At 41.4% G+C, this 22,367-nt stretch overlaps 1 protein-coding gene across 2 annotated transcripts in view; it reads right to left on the bottom strand.

The window, feature by feature from the left end:
* braf (B-Raf proto-oncogene, serine/threonine kinase) overlaps window positions 1-20,807 on the bottom strand; it is a 116,315-nt gene extending 95,508 nt beyond the window's left edge. Inside the window, exons 1-7 of one of the 2 annotated variants that reach the window (XM_047389846.1) lie at window positions 20,761-20,807; window positions 20,253-20,343; window positions 19,992-20,163; window positions 16,386-16,487; window positions 16,009-16,290; window positions 14,979-15,082; window positions 1,775-1,877 (exon numbers count right to left, since the gene is read on the bottom strand). In XM_047389846.1, coding sequence (XP_047245802.1) covers window positions 1,775-1,877; window positions 14,979-15,082; window positions 16,009-16,290; window positions 16,386-16,487; window positions 19,992-20,147 — 747 coding nt within the window. In that variant the 5' untranslated portion in view covers window positions 20,148-20,163; window positions 20,253-20,343; window positions 20,761-20,807. The remainder of the gene's footprint in view (window positions 1-1,774; window positions 1,878-14,978; window positions 15,083-16,008; window positions 16,291-16,385; window positions 16,488-19,991; window positions 20,164-20,252; window positions 20,344-20,760) is intronic. The other variant, XM_047389845.1, reaches the window with a different exon arrangement.
* Between the last annotated feature and the right edge of the window lie 1,560 nt (window positions 20,808-22,367).

Here is a 22,367-nt window from a genome sequence, read left to right as displayed (position 1 = left end):
CAGCTAATGGTTCTATGTTGTGTTTTTAAAGTTAAGACAAACTTTATGTAAAGGGTGGTTTTTAAACACAGGAGATCGGCCATAAAGCGTCGTCCACGCTTATGCATTTCAACCCTTTTACTAGTGGTATTGTAAAAGTATGTGTTTGATTCTGATGATAAGCTTCTTTTGTTAGCTGGAACCGCTAACGGCTAAGAACACGTGCTCGCCCACATTGAGTCAGCTGAAGATCATTTACCTAGAAAGGTTGTTAAGTTTCCAATCTAGAAAATAATATTCCCCTAAATATTATTTTACTAAACGTAATAACTAATTAAACAGCATTAAGACCTATTTATCCAGAAAGGTTTGGTTCTTATTCGAAATAATATTTCCTTAAATATTATTCTAATATTCTCTTAATATTTTTCTTTATATTATTGTACTAAATAAGGGCAGATAATTAAACACTGTTGAGAATTAGTCATCCAAAAGGTTGGTTTTATTCATCAAATCGTTCTTTAAAATGTTATTTTATTAAAATAATGTTTTATCTGATCTTGCATTGTGAATGGTTGTTTGAAGGCATACCAATTATTGCCCGAGTTAGTTCCAAGACTAATTTAAATTCATTTCCAGATTCTTCAAGATTATTCTTGATTCTCAAAACATTGCATGGTAATGTTGCATCACTCTTTCGGTCATGGTTTTCAACCATCTTTGATTCACTTGTTTATATTGTACATAGCTCATTAGTCTTCCTTATTATTTCATTCTGCTTGGTGGTTTAGTTGGGTTGTTTTAGCATAGTAAAGAGTTTGTTGATTGAAATATGTTTGACACTGAGTTGACTTATTTTTGTTAATAAATTCTTGTATTTTAAGAAATTGTGAGAATTCATTCTGTGTGTGTGCAGAGTTTTGCTGTTCAATAATGTCAGAGCTTGGCTCATGCCTTTCAATTTTGTCCTAATACCACCACCTTATTGGGCTGGTATTCACAGGACAACTCCTAACAAATCGAAATATTATTTAATAAAATATTACAGTTGTAATATTAAATAACAAATAATATATTCATAATCACAACAGCAGGTATGGCCAACTGGATGGACAGACTGTCAGATTATACAATAATAAAACAAAATAAAAGTCAGTGTGGTTTAGGAATTAATTAATAAATAATTAATAAAAAAGGTTTAAATCACTTTGAAGTTGTTTTGGTATTTCAATCCAGAGTACGAGATGAACTTGAATGCACCATAGAAGATGTGAAATAAGAGGGCCCCCTCAGGACATTACTACAGTGCTGTCTCATTTTATATGCTGTGCAGTGGTTTGGACTGGTTGAATGCTGCAGGCAGCTGGATTTGGACTTGAGCTTGTTTGTCTCCAGTACGAGTGATGTTTACATTCAGCTTGATGTTGCTTCAGGTGAATGATTCAGTTAAGTGCAGAGAGAGCTATGTAAAATATAAAGTTCTGGTTCGGTCCACCTTTCTTTCTCCACTGAGAAACCTTAATGTACATAAACAGTAGAGTTTAATGACAGCTGGGAGTCCTCTCTGTGCTGTTTTGTTGTCTCTTTCTAAAGTGGCGCTACAGAACGTTGCATTGTGGACTCACACAAACATTCTGCATGTGTTCTGGTAGAAAATGATGGGGTACTTGTTTGGTAGATGTGCATAATGAACCGACGTGGCTGTACTGGATATTTTCAGTACAAATATGTGTATTGTTACACCCCTAATGTTTGGCGGGCACATTAATGTACTTACATAACTTTGGAAACTTACGAAGTTATGCGTGGTAAGCGGCACATTCTCCAACACTTCAACATGGAGCTCCTCTCCAGTCAGCCAGGAGATGTCTGTGTCCCAGCCAATAGGCTTTTTCTCACTAAAACAGGAAGTAAAGAGTACAACAGCTGTTGGTTTGCCCACCACCAAATACAACCATGACAGTATTCAACAAAAAGAAAACAAAACATCCTTCTGCATTAGTACTTTGGTCACTTCTACCTCAAGCAATCATGTACTAGAAGACTCCACTGATGCAAACAAACCATCAATGTTGTAACGCACTCCACCCTGCAAAACTACATCCATACACAAATCTGAAAGAGGTATCCGAGAAACCAGATTTCATATGTACAGGTTGTTCTTCTTAATGCCTTGAAATTCATTTTTCACCTTTCATACAATTTCAGGAAATAGGTGCTCACATTTTAGACATTTCACTGATGTTTTTATGAAAAATGTATCTAAACCACTTTTATATCAGTTCAAAATGAAAAAGATCAGTCTATTTAATTGCTTGTATGCACATTAAGTTAAAAGCCAGAGAGCAGTATTAACTAAAAAAACAAAGGTTCATATTTTGCTAAGCATCCATAGTATCCTGAAATAATATTGAATAACTGCATATAAAGTGAATGTTGAAAAAATCCTTATTGAAGCTCAAGTTTCATTACTGAGCTGAAGAGATTCCTGTCCAGAGTTTTTTCCTCCCTCTCCTAGTCTGCCACAATTTTGCATCAAGGCAATTTAGATCATCTAATCAGAATTCTGTCACATCAGCACCAACATATTGTAACTCTGAAGGATATTGTTTTCACACTTTCTTGTCAAAATAAACCCCAAACACTGGCAAAGATCAGGTCAAAAATCAGAGCATCACCTTTAATCTAAAGAAATAAACTATTAGAGAATCAGGAACATTGCCAGTGTTGAACCATTTCACTCAGTCCAACATATAGACTAATACAGGCTCGCTAATGTAGCACAGGGAGAATTGACAACTGCAACCCGCTGCCTTATGGTCTCTATAAGATCTTAGCTTTGCTACAGCTGCATTAAAAGTCCGTGACAAAAAACACTAAAAAAAAAGAACATGAGACCTCATATCATGCTGGTTTTCGATTACATTAGGATTCTCACAGTGTTCAAATTTGAAACTCAATGACAAAGCGAAGAAAAGCTTAATACGCTGTACCATTTTTAATACTACACCAACCTCCTTTGAATGCACAGGTTTCTTTCTAATAACGAGCAAAGCAATTCAAACAATTACAGTGTTACAGTGTGTTTACTATAAAATCAATAAGTAGAAGAAAATTGCCACACAGAGTTCTAGCAGCAGACACATCTCTAGAACTGTTAAGAGACTGTGTGAATCAGGCCTTCATGGTAAAATAGCTGCTAGGAAACCACTGCTGAGGACAGGTGACAAGCAGAAGAGACTTGTTTGGGCTAAAGAGCACAAGGAATGGACATTAGAACAGTGGAAATCTGTGCTTTGGTCTGATGAGTCCAGGTTTGAGATCTTTGGTTCCAACAACCGTCTTTGTGTGGCGCAGAAGAGGTGAACGGATGGACTCTACATGCCTGGTTCCCACTGTGAAGCATGGAGGAGGAGGTGTGATGGTGTGGGGGTGCTTTGCTGGTGACACTGTTGGGGATTTATTCAAAATTGAACGCATACTGAACCAGCATGGCTACCACAGCATTTTGCAGCAGCATGCTATTCCATCCGGTGTGCGTTTAGTTGGACCATCAATTATTTACAGGACAGTGACCCCAAACACACCTCCAGGCTGTGTATGGGCTATTTGACCAAGAAGGAGAGTGATGGGTGCTGCGCCAGATGACCTGGCCTCCACAGTCACCGGACCTGAACCCAATCGAGATGGTTTGGGGTGAGCTGGACCGCAGAGTGAAGGCAAAAGGGCCAACAAGTGCTAAGCATCTCTGGGAACTCCTTCAAGACTGTTGAAAAACCATTTCAGGTGACTACCTCTTGAAGCTCATCAACAGAATGCCAAGAGTGTGCGGAGCAGTAATCAAAGCAAAAGGTGGCTACTTTGAAGAACCTAGAATATGCCATATTTTCAGTTGTTTCACACTTTTTTGTTCAGTATATAATTCCACGTGTTAATTCATAGTTTTGATGCCTTCATTGTGAAGCTACAATATTCATAGTCATGAAAATAAAGTAAACTCTTTGAATGAGAAGCTGTGTCCAAACGTTTGGTCTGTACTGTATGAACTAGGGATTTAGTTGTGCTAATTATTTATTTTGTATAATTCTTGCCCATTTTAATATAGAGCCTTGCGAAAGTACTCGGCCCCCTGGAACTGGTCAACCTCTTGCCACATTTCAGGCTTCAAACATAAAGATATAAAATTCAAATTTTTTGTGAAGAATCAACAACAACTGGGACACAATCATGAAGTGGAATGAAATTTATTCGATGTGTCAAACGTTTTTAACAAATTTAAAACTGGAAAGTGGGGCGTGCTATATTATTCGGCCCCTTTACTTTCAGTGCAGCAAACTCAGTCCAGAAGTTCAGAGAGGATCTCTGAATGATCCAATGTTGTCCCAAATGACTGATGATGATAAATAGAATCCACCTGTGTGTAATCAAGTCTTCGTATAAATGCACCTGCTCTGTGATAGTCTCAGGGTTCTGTTCAAAGCGCAGAGAGCATCATGAAGACCAAGGAACACATCAAGCAGGTCCGAGATACTGTTGTGGAGAAGTTTAAAGCCGGATTTGGATACAAAATGATTTACCAAGCTTTAAACATCCCAAGGAGCACTGTGCAAGCAATCATACTGAAATTGAAGGAGTATCAGACCACTGCAAATCTACCAGGACCCGGCCATCCTTCTAAACTTTCATCTCAAACAAGGAGAAGACTGATCAGAGATGCAGCCAAGAGGCCCATGATCACTCTGCATGAACTGCAGAGATCTACAGCTGAGGTGGGAGAGTCTGTCCATAGGACAACAATCAGTCATACACTGCACAAATCTGGCCTTTATGGAAGAGTGGCAAGAAGAAAGCCATTTCTCAAAGATATCCATAAAAAGTCTCGTTTAAAGTTTGCCACAAGCCACCTGGGAGACACACCAAACATGTGGAAGAAGGTGCCTTGCTCTGGTCAGATGAAACCAAAATCGAATTGTTTGGCCACAATCCAAAACAATATGTTTGGCGTAAAAGCAACACAGCTCATCACCCTGAACACACCATTCCCACTGTCAAACATGGTAGTGGCAGCATCATGGTTTGGGCCTGCTTTTCATCAGCAGGGACAGGGCAGATGGTCAAAATTGATGGGAAGATGGATGGGGCCAAATACAGGATCATTCTGGAAGAAAACATGTTGGAGTCTGCAAGAGACCTGAGACTGGGACGGAGATTTATCTTCCAACAAGACAATGATCCAAAACATAAAGCCAAATCTACAATGGAATGGTTCACAAATAAACGTATCCAGGTGTTGGAATGGCCAAGTCAAAGTCCAGACCTGAATCCAATCGAGAATCTGTGGAAAGAGCTGAAGACTGCTGTTCACGAACGCTCTCCATCCAACCTCACTGAGCTCGAGCTGTTTTGCAAAGAAGAATGGGCAAGAATTTCAGTCTCCCGATGTGCAAAACGGATAGAGACATACCCCATGCGACTTGCAGCTGTAATTGCAGCAAAGGTGGCGCTACAAAGTATTAACGCAAGGGGGCCGAATAATACTGCACGCCCCATATTTCAGTTTTTTATTTGTTAAAAAAGTTTGATACTTCCAATAAATTTCATTCCACTTCACGATTGTGTCCCACTTGTTGATTCTTCACAAAACATTCGAATTTTATATCTTTATGTTTGAAGCCTGAAATGTGGCAAGAGGTTGACTAGTTCAAGGGGGCCAAATACTTTCGCAACGTACTGTACATCTGTGTGCTTTCATTCCCCTGTCATTTTTTTTGCTAATATACTGACATTTTCCTACTGAGGAACAAAGGATGATTCTATTCTGAAGATTTTTTTTACAGCATAAACATGGCCTGAAATGAAAATTAAGTACTGTATACACTTCAGTAAGACATGTAAGAGGCATTTGAATTAGAGGAACACTTCTATGTCCAGTCAGGTTACGTACACCAGCTAGTAATACACCAAGAGATCTGTTACTATATCCTTGATCTAACAAGTGTTAGGGTTAGGTGAATGAAATTTACAGGGGTTGGACAATGAAACTGAAACACCTGGTTTTAGACTACAATAATTTATTAGTATGGGGTAGGGCCTCCTTTTGCGGCCAATACAGTGTCAATTCGTCTTGGGAATGACATATACAAGTCCTGCATAGTGGTCAGAGGGATTTTAAGCTATTCTTCTTGCAGGATAGTGGCCAGGTCACTATGTGATACTGGTGGAGGAAAACATTTCCTGACTCGCTCCTCCAAAACACCCCAAAGCGGCTCAATAATATTTAGATCTGGTGACTGTGCAGGCCATGGGAGATGTTCAACTTCACTTTCATGTTCATCAAACCAATCTTTCAACAGTGACGCACCCATCTAGCACAAGTATTGGGCCAATGGAATACCATGATATGGCAGCCCAAACCATCACTGATCCACCCCCATGCTTCACTCTGGGCATGCAACAGTCTGCGTGGTACGCTTCTTTGGGGCTTCTCCACACCGTACCTCTCCCGGACGTGGGGAAAACCGTAAAGGTAGACTCATCAGAGAACAATACATGTTTCACATTGTCCACAGCCCAAGATTTGCGCTCCTTGCACCATTGAAACCGACGTTTGGCATTGGCATAAGTGACCAAAGGTTTGGCTATAGAAGCCCGGCCGTATATATTGACCCTGTGGGGCTCCCGACAGACAGTTCTGGTGGAAACAGGAGAGTTGAGGTGCACATTTAATTCTGATGTGATTTGGGCAGCCGTGGTTTTATGTTTTTTGGATACAATCCGGGTTAGCACCCGAACATCAATTTCAGACAGCTTCCTCTTGCGTCCACAGTTAATCCTGTTGGATGTGGTTCGTCCTTCTTGGTGGTATGCTGACATTACCCTGGATACCGTGGCTCTTGATACATCACAAAGACTTACTGTCTTGGTCACAGAGGGGCCAGCAAGACGTGCACCAACAATTTATCCTCTTTTGAACTCTGGTATGTTACCCATAATGTTGTGTGCATTTCAATATTTTGAGCAAAACTGTGCTCTTACCCTGCTAATTGAACCTTCACACTCTGCTCTTACTGGTGCAATGTGCAATCAATGAAGACTGGCTACCAGGCTGGTCCAATTTAGCCATGAAACCTCCCACACTAAAATGACAGGTGTTTCAGTTTCATTGTCCAACCCCTGTATGTCATTGATTTCTGGCTGTCCAGTCCGGTAACTGGACAGCTTTAAGGGAAAGCCAAAGGCAGTGCGCTGGTCATCGTACATTACTCAAACTCTCTCCCAGCAGTCTTGTTCAGTTTCTATGTTTCTGGTAATTTTGCATTATACAATGCCTTGCAAAAGTATTCACCCCCCTTGGCTATTTACCTATTTTATTACATTCCAACCTGTAATTTAATTGTTTTTAATATTATTTTATGTGATGGATCTTTACAAAATAATCTAAGTTGGTAAGGTAATATGAGAAAATATGTAAAGAAAATAATTTAAACAAAAAGATAATACAATTGGCATGTGCTTATGTATCTTCCAATTACCTTCAAAAGTCACATGATGAGTGAAATGACACCTGTGTGCAATCTAAGTGTCAGATGATCTGTCATTATACATTTTCTGAAAGGCTCCAGAGGCTGCAACACCACCAAGCAAGAGGCATCACACCATGAAGACAAAGGAGCTCTCCAAAAAAAATCAGGGACAGTTATTGAGAAGTACAAGAAAAGGTAAGGGTGAGGTTATAAAAAAAATATTCAAATCGTTAATGTTCCCCTCAAGCACCATCAAGTCCATCAGATTAAACAAAAATGTAACTTTCCAGCCACCAAGAAAAATGCTATGTCTGGCACAAACCTAACACATCCCATCACCCCAAGAACACCATCCCACAGTGAAATGTGGTGGTAGCATGATGCTGTGGGGATGTTGTTCAGCAGCAGGGACTAGGAAACCTATCCAACGCCAGGAAAAGACGAACAAAAAAGCAAATACATCTTCAAAGTAGTAGGCATGTTCTGTAAATGAAATGGTGCAAACTCTCAAACAATCTATTATAATTCCCAGTGTTAAAGCAACAAAACATGAAAAATGCCAAGGGCGGTGAAGGCACTTATTTTCTATGGTAATCAACAGGTTAGATTGCCACTGGTTCTGACTAGTATTTGCTCCAATTTGCAGCTTCAGTCTGGCTCCACTGCTTGTTAATATTTACTGGTTTGATAATTTGTCACATTAGCTGCCAATTCCTTTACGCCTAAAAAAAGGAGAATTAGGGGGCCTTGGTTGTTTCACCCTTTCATAATTAAGTAGCTCGTGGAGCCCTCTAATGATAAACATTTTTCTGCATTAATTCGTATCCATGTTAGGTTGCATGGTTAGGATTTGGAATCCTCACTGGGTGGGATGGGGCAACACAGACCAACAGTAGATGAAAGATATGTATATGCAGAAACTTGTGCCATCAGAAACTGAATTTGAATTACTCAGACTGAATCTGTATTCACGTAAGTTAAAATTAAATGCTGCATGGTGGCGCAGTTGGTAGCACTGTTGCCTTGCAGCAAGAAGGTCCTAGGTTCGATTCCCAGCCAGGGGTCTTTCTGCATGGAGTTTGCATGTTCTCCCCGTGCATGCGTGGGTTCTCACCGGGTACTCCGGCTTCCTCCCACATTCCAAAGACATGCCTGTTAGGTTAATTGGTCACTATAAATTGCCCTTAGGTGTATGAATGAGTGTGTGCATGGTTGTTTGTGTGTTGCCCTGTGATGGACTGGCGACCTGTCCAGGGTGTACCCTGCCTCTCGCCCATAGACTGCTGGAGATAGGCACCAGCTCCCCCGTGACCCACTATGGAATAAGCGGTAGAAAATGACTGACTGACTAATATTAAATGCACTGGTTTGAAAATTAATTTCACTAAATTGAAACTGAATTAATTTGCTTTAAAAACGTATTTTGTGGTATTATAAATTCAGTTTGACTACTTTCACTTTCAGTTCTGTAATTCAATTTAATTTCCAAAATTGTATTTTCTTGTATCACATATCCTGGTCCTTGAGGAAAGCCACCGAGTAATCAAACACAGATTCACGGATGTCATTCATTATTGCAGCGTAAAATTCAGGGGCTGCATCCTTTGAAGTCTACATTAGCAGGCCAATTACGTCATAGTGAGGCGACGAAGCCTTTCCAAATTCCAAGTCTCCTCCAAATGTGTCCTTTTCCTGGCCCGTCTTACAGATGGTCATTTTGCTTGGTGAACGACATCTGGCAAGCTCATAGACGGTGCACTGATCCAGCACAAGATGCCATAAAGGAAGTTAAACCTGATGTGAAACGTAAAACGGTTAATCTGTTTGATTGTTAAAATAAACAGAATTTTCAATAAAACAAAATACAATTTCTAAGCAAATTAATTCAGTTTCAAACCATTAAATTCAGTTTCAATTTAATGAAACAAATTTTCAAACCAATCCATTGAATTTCAAAGTATATGAATACAGATTGAGTTTGAGCATTTCAAATTTAATTTCTGATGATAGGTTTCTGCCCATAGATACAACTACTGGCATTTGAAACAGCAAACCATGCAACACATATACAGAATAAACACACAACTTTCCAAGATATAAGAATGTATTACCAAAAATAATTAAACTTCAGGTTAAATAATTTAATTAACAAACTCTTCAACTAGGCTAGTAACATTCAACTACACTACTTAATAAAAATGAAAGTATAGAGAGAACCAACAAACTATGAAAACGGGAAAAAAGGAATAAACCATAACCAAAATAAATGATGCAATAATAGCAAAATTCAGTGTGGATATTTATGTTTAAGGACCAAGGTTTATTTTAAGGAATTTGGGATGAGGCACAAAAGGTAGGAAAGTATAAAAGGTACGAAATTCGGACTCAGGTCCCGGTTAAGAGGCCTAATACTTCATTAAAAAGAAAACAAAGAATAACATGCATGGCTAAATCTAACAATAAATAGCAATCAGTAAAAATATATGGAGCAAAGAGCAAAAAGCCCACCCCCAAAAAACAAAAGAAAATATACACAGTTAAATAGTGAAGCTGAAATTAACTTTGCATAATACTAAATACACATGTAAGGCAAGAGGTAGTCTTTAATATTGCACCTACACTCATCGGTCACTTTATTAGGTACACCTTGCTAGTACCGGGTTGGACCCCCTTTTGCCTTCAGGACTGCCTTCAGGACTGCCTTAATCCTTCATGGCATACAGGTCCTTTTCAAAATATTAGCATATTGTGATAAAGTTCATTATTTTCCATAATGTAATGATAAAAATTTAACATTCATATATTTTAGATTCATTGCACACTAACTGAAATATTTCAGGTCTTTTATTGTCTTAATACGGATGATTTTGGCATACAGCTCATGAAAACCCAAAATTCCTATCTCACAAAATTAGCATATCATTAAAAGGGTCTCTAAACGAGCTATGAACCTAATCATCTGAATCAACGAGTTAACTCTAAACACCTGCAAAAGATTCCTGAGGCCTTTAAAACTCCCAGCCTGGTTCATCACTCAAAACCCTAATCATGGGTAAGACTGCCAACCTGACTGCTGTCCAGAAGGCCACTATTGACACCCTCAAGCAAGAGGGTAAGACACAGAAAGAAATTTCTGAACGAATAGGCTGTTCCCAGAGTGCTGTATCAAGGCACCTCAGTGGGAAGTCTGTGGGAAGGAAAAAGTGTGGCAGAAAACGCTGCACAACGAGAAGAGGTGACCGGACCCTGAGGAAGATTGTGGAGAAGGGCCGATTCCAGACCTTGGGGGACCTGCGGAAGCAGTGGACTGAGTCTGGAGTAGAAACATCCAGAGCCACCGTGCACAGGCGTGTGCAGGAAATGGGCTACAAGTGCCGCATTCCCCAGGTCAAGCCACTTTTGAACCAGAAACAGCGGCAGAAGCACCTGACCTGGGCTACAGAGAAGCAGCACTGGACTGTTGCTCAGTGGTCCAAAGTACTTTTTTCGGATGAAAGCAAATTCTGCATGTCATTCGGAAATCAAGGTGCCAGAGTCTGGAGGAAGACTGGGGAGAAGGAAATGCCAAAATGCCAGAAGTCCAGTGTCAAGTACCCACAGTCAGTGATGGTCTGGGGTGCCTTGTCAGCTGCTGGTGTTGGTCCACTGTGTTTTATCAAGGGCAGGGTCAATGCAGCTAGCTATCAGGAGATTTTGGAGCACTTCGTGCTTCCATCTGCTGAAAAGCTTTATGGAGATGAAGATTTCATTTTCCAGCACGACCTGACACCTGCTCACAGTGCCAAAACCACTGGTAAATGGTTTACTGACCATGGTATCACTGTGCTTAATTGGCCTGCCAACTCTCCTGACCTGAACCCCATAGAGAATCTGTGGGATATTGTGAAGAAAACGTTGAGAGACTCAAGACCCAACACTCTGGATGAGCTAAAGGCCGCTATCGAAGCATCCTGGGCCTCCATAAGACCTCAGTGCCACAGGCTGATTGCCTCCATGCCACGCCGCATTGAAGCAGTCATTTCTGCAAAAGGATTCCCGATCAAGTATTGAGTGCATAACTGTACATGATTATTTGAAGGTTGACGTTTTTTGTATTAAAAACACTTTTCTTTTATTGGTCGGATGAAATATGCTAATTTTGTGAGATAGGAATTTTGGGTTTTCATGAGCTGTATGCCAAAATCATCCGTATTAAGACAATAAAAGACCTGAAATATTTCAGTTAGTGTGCAATGAATCTAAAATATATGAATGTTAAATTGTCATCATTACATTATGGAAAATAATGAACTTTATCACAATATGCTAATATTTTGAGAAGGACCTGTAGATTCAACAAGGTACTGGAATCATTCTTCAGAGAGTTTGGTCCATATTGACATGATAGCATCACACAGATGCTGCAGATTTGTCGGCTGCACATCCATGATGCAAATTTCTCGTTCCACCACATCCCAAAGGTGCTCTATTGGATTGAGATCTGGTGACTGTGGAGGCCATTTGAGTACAGTGAACTCATTGTCATGGTCAAGAAACCAGTTTGAGATGATTCGTGTTTATGACATGGCGTGTTATCCTGCTGGAAGTAACCATCAGAAGATGGGTACACTGTGGTCATAAAGGGATGGACATGGTCAGCAACAATACTCAGGTAGGCTGTGGCGTTGACACGATGCTCAATTGGTACTAAGAGGCCCAAAGTGTACCAAGAAAATATCCCCCACACCATTACACCACCACCACCAGCCTGAACCGTTGATACAAGGCAGGATGGATCCATGCTTTCATGTTGTTGACGCCAAATTCTGACCCTACCATCCAAATGTCGCAGCAGAAATCGAGACTCATCAGACCAGGCAACGTTTTTCCAATCTTCTATTGTCCAATTTTGGTGAGCCTGTGCGAACTGTAACCTCAGTTTCCTGTTCTTAGCTGACAGGACTGGCACCCGGTGTGGACATCTGTTGTAGCCCATCTGCCTCAAGGTTCGACGTGTGGTGCATTCAGAGATGCTCTTCTGCATGCCTTGGTTGTAACGAGTGGTTATTTCAGTAACTGTTGCCTTTCTATCAGCTCGAACCAGTCTGGCCATTCTCCTCTGACCTTTGGCATCAATAAGGCATATGCGCCCACAGAACTGCCGCTCACTGGATATTTTCACTTTTTTGGACCATTCTTTGTAAACCCTAGAGATGGTAGTGCGTGAAAATCCCAGTAGATCAGCAGTTTCTGAAATACTCAGACCAGCCCGTCTGGCACCAACAACCATGCCACATTCAAAGTCACTTAAATCACCTTTCTTCCCCATTCTGATGCTCGGTTTGAACTGCAGCAGATCATCTTGACCATGTCTACATGCCTAAATGCATTGAGTTGCAGCCATGTGATTGGCTGATTAAAAATTTGCGTTACTGAGCAGTTGGACAGGTGTACCTAATAAAGTGGCCAGTGAGTGTATAAGAGAGTGAAACATTGCACCTTTGGTGGGGGAAGTTTTTAGTACAGATCAGCGTGTAGTAAGAGAGTCTACAGATTGTAGCTCAAGTTCAGCAGTCTGACAGCTTCAGGGAAGAAGCAGTTTCTGAGCCTGGTGGTCTTCCTCTGAATGCTCCTCAGCCGCCTGCCTGAGGGGAGGGGCAGAAACAGTCTGTGTGCGGGATGGGTGGAGTCCTTCATGATGCGGAGGGCCCTCCCCCTGCATCGTGATATCGTGGCTCAGTTATCAATGGGAAAAACAGCCAATTTAGCAACTCCATTAAGTCACACACACACCTTTAACTACCATTAAGTTAAATACTAATGTGCAGATGAGCCACTCATTGAATTAAAGTTTGTCGTAAATTTCAAACACAATCCAAAATAATCTCGTCTCAAGGCGTATGCCCCTTTCCACTAGTTCCTAATTCGCAAGGGTTTGACTTGCTTTTTTGGTGTTTCCATAACTATGTTTAGAACCTGCTTGCTTGTGGTTCCAACCGTTCCAAGTCGCACTGAAAATATGGTGTTAGAAGACTGTTGGTCACTGATTGGTTAGGGGACACTAGTCACAGCATATTTCAATGACTAATATTTTCAACTGGTAAATCATTTTACGCTGGGCTTATTTTGCACTAATATAGCAAGCTAGCATTATGTAGCATTAGTTTACCCTGCAGAGTGCTTTAGGTCTTGCTGCCCTGAGCCTTCTCTGGATCAAGAGCCATAAATGGAGCAGCAGTCTAAACGGTTGTGTTTTTTGTGTCTCTATCACATCACTCCTGTTGAAAAATTAATCAAACCATGTTAAAAGGGGCATAAGAGGCCTGTTAACATTCAGGCGCAATAGTCATTAGAATTAGCTTTGCAGGTAGCCTGCAAATAGTTTAGCCTTTAGCACCACAAACAAAGCAAAACACAATGAAATAAATAATATTTAGTTGTTTTAATCCTAAACTAATTTCCTCTGTCTTAACACCACCTTGACTGTGAACTATTTTTATGAACAGGACAGGGGCCCATAGGGGCAATGAATTGTGTAGCGGGCGATGAGCGCAGAAGACTTAGAGTAGCTTCTGCTTCCCAGACCGGCACTGTCCTCTCACAGGGCAGTGAAAGAAGGTAGCCGCTTCACTTGATGTGATTAGAGATACTGTCTCTTCTTGGGGAATCCCTGGCTTTGGATCCAAGTTTTGAAGAAGTAGTCCAGCCTGGCCAGCAAAATCAGGACATTCACGTGCGTTTCTCCCTGATGCAGGCAGATTGGGGACCGCGAGTGAAAGAGAGCAAACAGGGCTGCGACCCAAAGTTTTGTACTATGATGTCACGGCTGCGACCCAAAGTTTTGTACTATGATGTCACGGGGATTCAAGCTCTAACTCCTCCTTCCTTGGCTGTCCTAAAAGTAGGTTAATGCTGTACTATCTAGAATACAGCATTTTACCAGTTCAAGCTTTATTTCATGGCTGCGGCACAACATAATGCTGCTGTCCATAAGAAACTATTATTTGAGTCATATTAGTGTAGTCTGTATTCTTGCATGTTTACTACTACACTGCTGCAGAAACAGTACGGTTATTAACCTTCTTAAATTGTTGCAGTGCTACCACAGCTAGCATCAAGGCTTGGAATTCTTCAACTTTTCCTATACATACCTCCTAAAAATGCTTTTGCAATTGTGTTGTCGGCTAAAAAAGTCACAAAGTCTTCTCTGAACATACCTGTGATGTTACAGGAGTTTATAACTTTCAGCAGCAGCTGAGTTTTTTCATGCTAACTATGCTAAAACTAAATGGTAAGAAACAATACTTTCATTTTTTTTAAAGCTGTGGATGCTTCAGGTTGTTCAGGATGGGGGGGGGGTGAATCTAGATTTGTTATTCATTCAAGAAACGTACATGCGATTAATCATGACCACTTGAATTATTCTTAGAGGCGTTCTTAATGGTCATACAGTGAATTTTTCTTTCTGTTTAGCCCAGCATTTTAACAGAAACTTACCCATCCTGTATTCTATAGACTGCACAGCACTCTGGGATGAGCCCTCGCATCATCAGAGCTTTCTTCAGCGAGTCCCTCACAGTCATCCCACAGCGGGCTGGGACCTAAACACAAAACACCACCACTCACAGAATTGTCATTGCCAACATCATCGGAGACGAGGTAAAACAACAGGAGGAACTTTTGGTAGTTGAGGGCCAATGTTCACAGACTCAACGGACATCAGCTCCCAACCTGAGCCAGAGCTGCTCTCAAACTTTGTCCCATCTCAGCAAATTAAACAGTTGGCCAACATGGAATATCGTACAGAACTGCTCTTTGTATCTATATTAAGCAAATGTACCATGCGGCTAAAAGTCACCTAAACACAGATAATGTGAACAGAGTTCACTATTACCCCAGGACTTACAAATGCTATGTATGCTATGGCTCTTCGGGTTTGTAAAAAAGCTAATTTATTTCTTCTGAGACAAATTATCTGTCATTTTGACTGACGGGGTCAAAAAAATAAATAAATCCTGTCATTATCTACTTTTACCCGTCACTTTATTTTTTAAAATGATAATATTTAAGGATTCAATGACATTCATTTTCATCATTTAATTTCTGCATGTTCGTGCAACCTCGGACATGTTGCAGGACATTTTTCCATACTCCCTCCTCAGCCAGAAGAACTACTACTCCCACTGAACTCTGTACTCCTGCTTAACCTCCTCCAACACCATCGTCATTATTGGGCTTTGTGAGGAAATTTCGGACGCTCAGCTACCGTGACATTTTTCCGAGTGAAGAAAACAGCCAATTAATATGCTAACCCGCCACCAAGTGGTCAGTGGTGTAATTTGCAATCTGTCAAATGACAGATGGCCTTCAGATTTTTCCATTACCATTAGGAAAAAAAAAACTTTCAAAAACAGAAAATATTCAGTTGAGATGATCAGAACAATAACGTTTTTGGCATCTTCTTTGCAAATTTAGCTTTGCTCCTTTAAACCCATGTTCTCTTTCACAAGCAAGTCATCAGACATACCACTGTTCTCTGTTTGTTTGGCAAGAACACCCGGACAATAGGCTTCTGGGGGGAGCGTGGATTAGCTCGTCCAGTGTCAGTGGGGGTCTGCAGAACTGCTAATGTGTTGGGGGCTGAGGGAAAGGCCTGAGCTCCACCTCGGACTTCATTGCCTTGTATCTTAAACTCCATCAGTCCTGGCATAGGAGAAGTGGACAGGTCGGTGCAATTCCCCATGGCCTCCAGCAGCTGCTGCTCCCTCTGTTGCAGCGCGTCCAGTTTACTGGTGTACTCTTCGTATGCCTGCCAAGAATGATACAAACACACTACTGACTGAACAGCTTCTAAGCCTCCAGAGACATAACATTATTCCATCTTTCATACCAAAGCATTCTTACCTCCAAATATATAGAGGGAGGGTTGTGTTCTCCCCCAAATTTCTCCAATAGAGCCTCTAAGTGTTCCTGTGTCAGTTTTATCATTTGTTTGATGTTCCAGATCTGCAGAGAAATGCAAGAGCTTCACAATTAGTAACAGTGAGTGACAATACGAGATGTGTAAATGGTCGGAGAAAAGAAATTGGCAAAAATGGCAAATTTAATTCAAATGGCCAAATTTCTGTGGGGTTTGGGCAACAGAGTTTTTTGTAGATCTTATGATGATAGAGATGTACCAAGTTTCACAATGCTATGTCAAAGCATGGCTGGGGACAAATTTGTATCATAAGTTGACCATACCAATGTGTTCAGTGTTGGTCCACGATGCATACCAAATTTAAAGTAGATCCGATGATGTATAAGGGAGATAAAACAGTTGAAGTTTCCTAGGGGGTGCTTTTGATCCAAATTCCAAGGTAATCCATCAGAGCAGTTTTGGGGATTACAAAGAAAAACTGCTTGAAGCTTGCATGAGTGAGAATTTAAAAGGAGGACATCCAACAGTGAAACATTTGACTTCCGGTTCTAAGCTGGCAGAGCTAAAGTGATGTCATCAATTGGCTGTGTCAACGTGGTCAGCATTTGTCCATGATGATGCATAACAAATTTGAAGTGGATCTAGTGATGTATGAGGGAGATAAAGTGGTTGAAGGTTCCTAGGTGGCACCATTAATCCAGATTACAATCTAAACCAATAGAGCTGTTCGGAGATGACAAAGATGAATTATATTCAGTTTGGAGAAAATCGGACCATGCATGTGTCAATTAGGGCGAAATATAAGGCCATGGCGTGAAGTCAGATCTTGCCACGCGGCCACTGCCACACCCTCCAGCCAAACCTTTCAGTTCTGGAGACCAACTAGGACCATCATGATACACTTCCTGTTCTCAGGGGGTGGGGCTTCAAATAGGTCAGTATATGACCATTGAATATTGTTGGGGGGGGAAGTCTCGTGTCTCCGCAACTTTCGCCGTGTCTTCAAAGAGATCATGCATAATGTGCTAACTTTAGGACCATCTCAGATGTTGTAACATCAAGTTCACTGGTCACAAGAACACAGGATAAAACTGAACACTAGTAACCACCTGGGGCAAAGATTAGCGAATGATTGAGCTTTCCAACTCCACTGCTCTTACTTTTCTACATCATTTTATGCAGAATATTGGAAGCTGAAACAGTTCTAAGTAAAGTAACAGGTTTAGGCGGTAAAGATGGATGAGACAATATGACAACATGATCATTAACATGGAGACAATGAAAGAACTCTGGAAGTTCCACATGCAGAAACTTTTTGCATTTTAACCTGGGTTTTCAGCTCTTCATGTTCTGGCACATGGTAATGTTAAAGTTGGACTTCCATGACCTTAAACATGCTGAAAGGCACACTTTTAAGATAACCTTCAAATGCTGAAAAATATTTTTTGTAATAATTGAGCTCAGACGAGGATCTGGTAATCTAATGACATACCGTACCAGTCGATCTTTATGGTACAGCGCATAGTTAAAGTGGAGTTTTGTCAAGGAGAATAAATATTTACCAAACAATTCTGCCCACGGAAGATTGCTCTTCTCTGCAGTTGAGGTAAATTTAACTTGAACTACTTGTCTAAATTTAGCTTGAACTAAATGTCTGTTTTACTCAAGTAGTTTCATTTGGCATTTGTTTTAATTTTCTGTGTCTAATACTTTGACAAGAAGTTCTATTTAGAAATAGCTTGACTTCAAGTTCTGCATTACTACACTGTAGGCTTCTGCACAAAAAAAAAAAGTCCAAATCCTCCAACCTGTGCATCACACGACATGCACGCATGCATGTATTTTGTACTTTGTAACAAATAGGGTATCGTGGTACAGTCACCTTGCCGCAAGAAGGTCCTGGGTTTGAATCCTACCCTGGGTTTTTTCATACATGTTGTCCCCGTGCAAAGGTGGGTTCTCCCTGGGTACTCCACCTTCTTACCACAGTCCAAAAATATGCAGAACTCTACTGTTGTCTCCTGTAGTTATTGCCCTACTCACATCTGGATTTCCGCTGTTAACGCAGGTATTTTTTATACTTTTGGGAAGAAGATTTTTTGTTTAATGGTGCAACCTGCCAGTGGAGGTTTAGGATCATGAAGCAAACTCTATTGAAAACAACATTTTTCTTCTGAATCATAATTATGGTTAAGGAATCTGCTGTATAATATACAAGTTACAAATAAGTCATTCGAAACCAGCAGCTCATGTACTGGTGGCGGTGTCTCAACAATGCGGACTGATCCTTTACTTAAGTCATGGCCAATGGCACTTTTCAGACTATGATTAAAGCTCAGACACATGAAACTAGTTTGAACACATAACACTGACAGTGAGCGACAGCAGGTAACGTCAGAACAATTCTCATGTTTTCTCATGAGCAGCTGACTTTATGAATGTCAGAATCTTGAGTTCCAGTGTTGTTGCCACTTAAAAAATAATTTGCTTCTTGCAGGATCCAAGGATTTTGGAGCTGATTGAGTCTCACTCTAAGGTCCGGGGAGCCTGAACATTCAAACAGCAACTTTCAAGAGTTTCTCAAAAGCCTGGAAATGAACAACAAAACCATGCCAGTCAGGGCATGGTGGTGGCGCAGAGGTAAAGCACGCGACCCATGCAGCCGTCACGGGTTCGAGTCCTGGCCTGTTGATATTTGCTGCATGTCTTCCCCTCTCTTCATCCACCACATTTCCAGTTGGTCAACTGACAAAAACAAAATCTACAAAAAAAACATGGCAGTCAAACAGGAAATTCCATTCTTGAATACTGAAACAAGACTAGAATTTAAAATATAGAATAAGTGCTATACTTTGTATATTTTATCATTAAACCGACTAAAGTTTTTAAAGCATCTTGGTTGGTAATTAAGGCTGTATCCATGCTGCAGTTGTCTATCATGGCATCTGTAGGGATGAGGTCAGGCCTGGCTGATGCTTCCTGATGTAACAGTGTCGTTCTGTGTCAGCTGGGATAGAAAGGCGAGTGTATTTGGAAAGTAGCATATGCGCCCAACCACAAACACCAGAAGCACGACTTCAGCTCCATCTCTATCATCATCATCATCATCATCATCACAACCACCACCTCCAACATCAGTGTTGTGGGGTGCACAGCTTATGTGCATCTGTATAAAATCAAATTTTGCTCGCACCCGCACAATGCAACGTACAAAGCGCCATAATTGCGTGTCTTTGCATCAACAGCGCCGTTATGTGCTCGTTTTCTTGGTACCAGACTGCAGCTGCGGTGAGCCTGGAAAACCAATTGGCAAGCTGCGATTGCAAGAAAGCAGGCCCCAAATAAACACAGGCTCCTCCGCATAAACCCCCTCTCTCCTGCAGCATCTTCCTGCTCACAAAAAGCCAAAGCGGGACTAAAATGCATCGTTGAAGTTCGGTTCATCATCCCGCACCACGCGTTGCATGCCCCTCCGCCGTCCCCTGCCTCCCTCGGTTTGCTTTCCAGCCTGTGTTTCCTGAACGTTTCCATCCAATTAGCTCCGCTCGGAGCAAGCTAAGTATTGCTGCCACCGCCGCCGCAGCACTTACCTCCTCTTCCTGCGGACCTCCGGGAATCCCTGACGTGCACGAAGAGTCCAAACCTGGGCCCAGCTCCTCCACGCCGCTCGGTCTTCCCGGCTCCCGCTCCGTGGCGTCTCCGTTAAAAACGGGCGGTGGGGACTCGGCGCTGCTCAACGCCGCCATTTTAAACTGCGAGGAGCTGAGGGGAAAATAATAGAGGAAAAGCAGGCTCGTGCTGAGGACAGGAGGGGGAGACAGAGACGCAGGACGAGACGACGGGGTTCTTACCTGTCCACCTGACCATTACACAGTCAATTCTATAGATCCTACTAATACATACAGTTTCACGACGGAGAAGTCATTCAGATGAAAATTATATCTAATATATCCAAAACAAACAAAACCAAAAAAGTTGACAAAAAAGACGACAAATCATCAAATAATTAAAAAATGGAATCACCCAGTCTAAAATTGCTTACTAAACTTTTCATGTTCTTATCCCCAAAAATTGGGACAAACAGCTGACTCAGTCTATACAGACAAATTAAGGAAATTAGGATATCCGTTCGTTAAGCCCACATTTCTGTATTAAATTGTTTTTTTTTTTTATTGGTCTGATGTGGCATTTACGGAGCCTGGCAAGTGTTAGCGGCTAAAAGAACAAAGCTGCTCACGCTTTACTAAACTGTGTGCTCAGTTTTGCAATCTGTGCGCACGGTTTGATAAACTGCGTTTTGCAATCCGTGCATGCAGGTGACTCAGTGACATCTGTCGAGTTTGGACGCATGACCCATACCTGCGAGGTAAGTTCAGTGGATCAGTTGTAGTGTAACAAAAATAAAATCATATTACAAGATGTGAAATGTGCTGATTAAAACATGGCAGTGCTTTAAGTTTATATATGACAACAGATCCAATGAACTTACCTCGCAGGTGTGGGCCATCATGCATTCTCAACAGATGTCACTGAGCAATCTGCGAGCACATATTGCAAAACGGAGCAATCAAACCGCGCAGACGGAATACAGAAACTGGTGCATAGTTTAGCATCTAATCCGTGCGCACAGATTGCAAAACTGAGCGCAGAGTGTAGTAAATGTGAGTACGGCTTTACACCTGCTTTGTTTTTTAACCCTAACCCTAACCCCCATCAGAGAAAATTACCTCCAAATCGATTCAAATGTGGTATAACGAAAACACCAACAGTCAACGTATTAGCTTTGTTATCTATTTATAAGTGCTATTTTGATCTCTAACATATACAGGTCCTTCTCAAAATATTAGCATATTGTGATAAAGTTCATTATTTTCCAGAATGTAATGATGAAAATTTAACATTCATATATTTTAGATTCATTGCACACTAACTGAAATATTTCAGGTCTTTTATTGTCTTAATACGGATGATTTTGGCATACAGCTCATGAAAACCCAAAATTCCTATCTCACAAAATTTGCATATTTCATCCGACCAATAAAAGAAAAGTGTTTTTAATACAAAAAACGTCAACCTTCAAATAATCATGTACTGTTATGCACTCAATACTTGGTCAGGAATCCTTTTGCAGAAATGACTGCTTCAATGCGGCGTGGCATGGAGGCAATCAGCCTGTGGCACTGCTGAGGTCTTATGGAGGCCCAGGATGCTTCGATAGCGGCCTTTAGCTCATCCAGAGTGCTGGGTCTTGAGTCTCTCAACGTTCTCTTCACAATATCCCACAGATTCTCTATGGGGTTCAGGTCAGGAGAGTTGGCAGGCCAATTGAGCACAGTGATACCATGGTCAGTAAACCATTTACCAGTGGTTTTGGCACTGTGGGCAGGTGCCAGGTCGTGCTGAAAAATGAAATCTTCATCTCCATAAAGCTTTTCAGCAGATGAAAGCATGAAGTGCTCCAAAATCTCCTGATAGCTAGCTGCATTGACCCTGCCCTTGATAAAACACAGTGGACCAACACCAGCAGCTGACACGGCACCCCAGACCATCACTGACTGTGGGTACTTGACACTGGACTTCTGGCATTTTGGCATTTCCTTCTCCCCAGTCTTCCTCCAGACTCTGGCACCTTGATTTCTGAATGACATGCAGAATTTGCTTTCATCCGAAAAAGTACTTTGGACCACTGAGCAACAGTCCAGTGCTGCTTCTCTGTAGCCCAGGTCAGGCGCTTCTGCCGCTGTTTCTGGTTCAAAAGTGGCTTGACCTGGGGAATGCGGCACCTGTAGCCCATTTTCTGCACACGCCTGTGCACGGTGGCTCTGGATGTTTCTACTCCAGACTCAGTCCACTGCTTCCGCAGGTCCCCCAAGGTCTGGAATCGGCCCTTCTCCACAATCTTCCTTAGGGTCCGGTCACCTCTTCTCGTTGTGCAGCGTTTTCTGCCACACTTTTTCCTTCCCACA

This window comes from Girardinichthys multiradiatus, chromosome 17 (genome assembly GCF_021462225.1).
Source record: "Girardinichthys multiradiatus isolate DD_20200921_A chromosome 17, DD_fGirMul_XY1, whole genome shotgun sequence".
Classification (NCBI taxonomy): domain Eukaryota; kingdom Metazoa; phylum Chordata; class Actinopteri; order Cyprinodontiformes; family Goodeidae; genus Girardinichthys; species Girardinichthys multiradiatus.
This window is presented reverse-complemented; position numbering and strand designations above follow the sequence as displayed.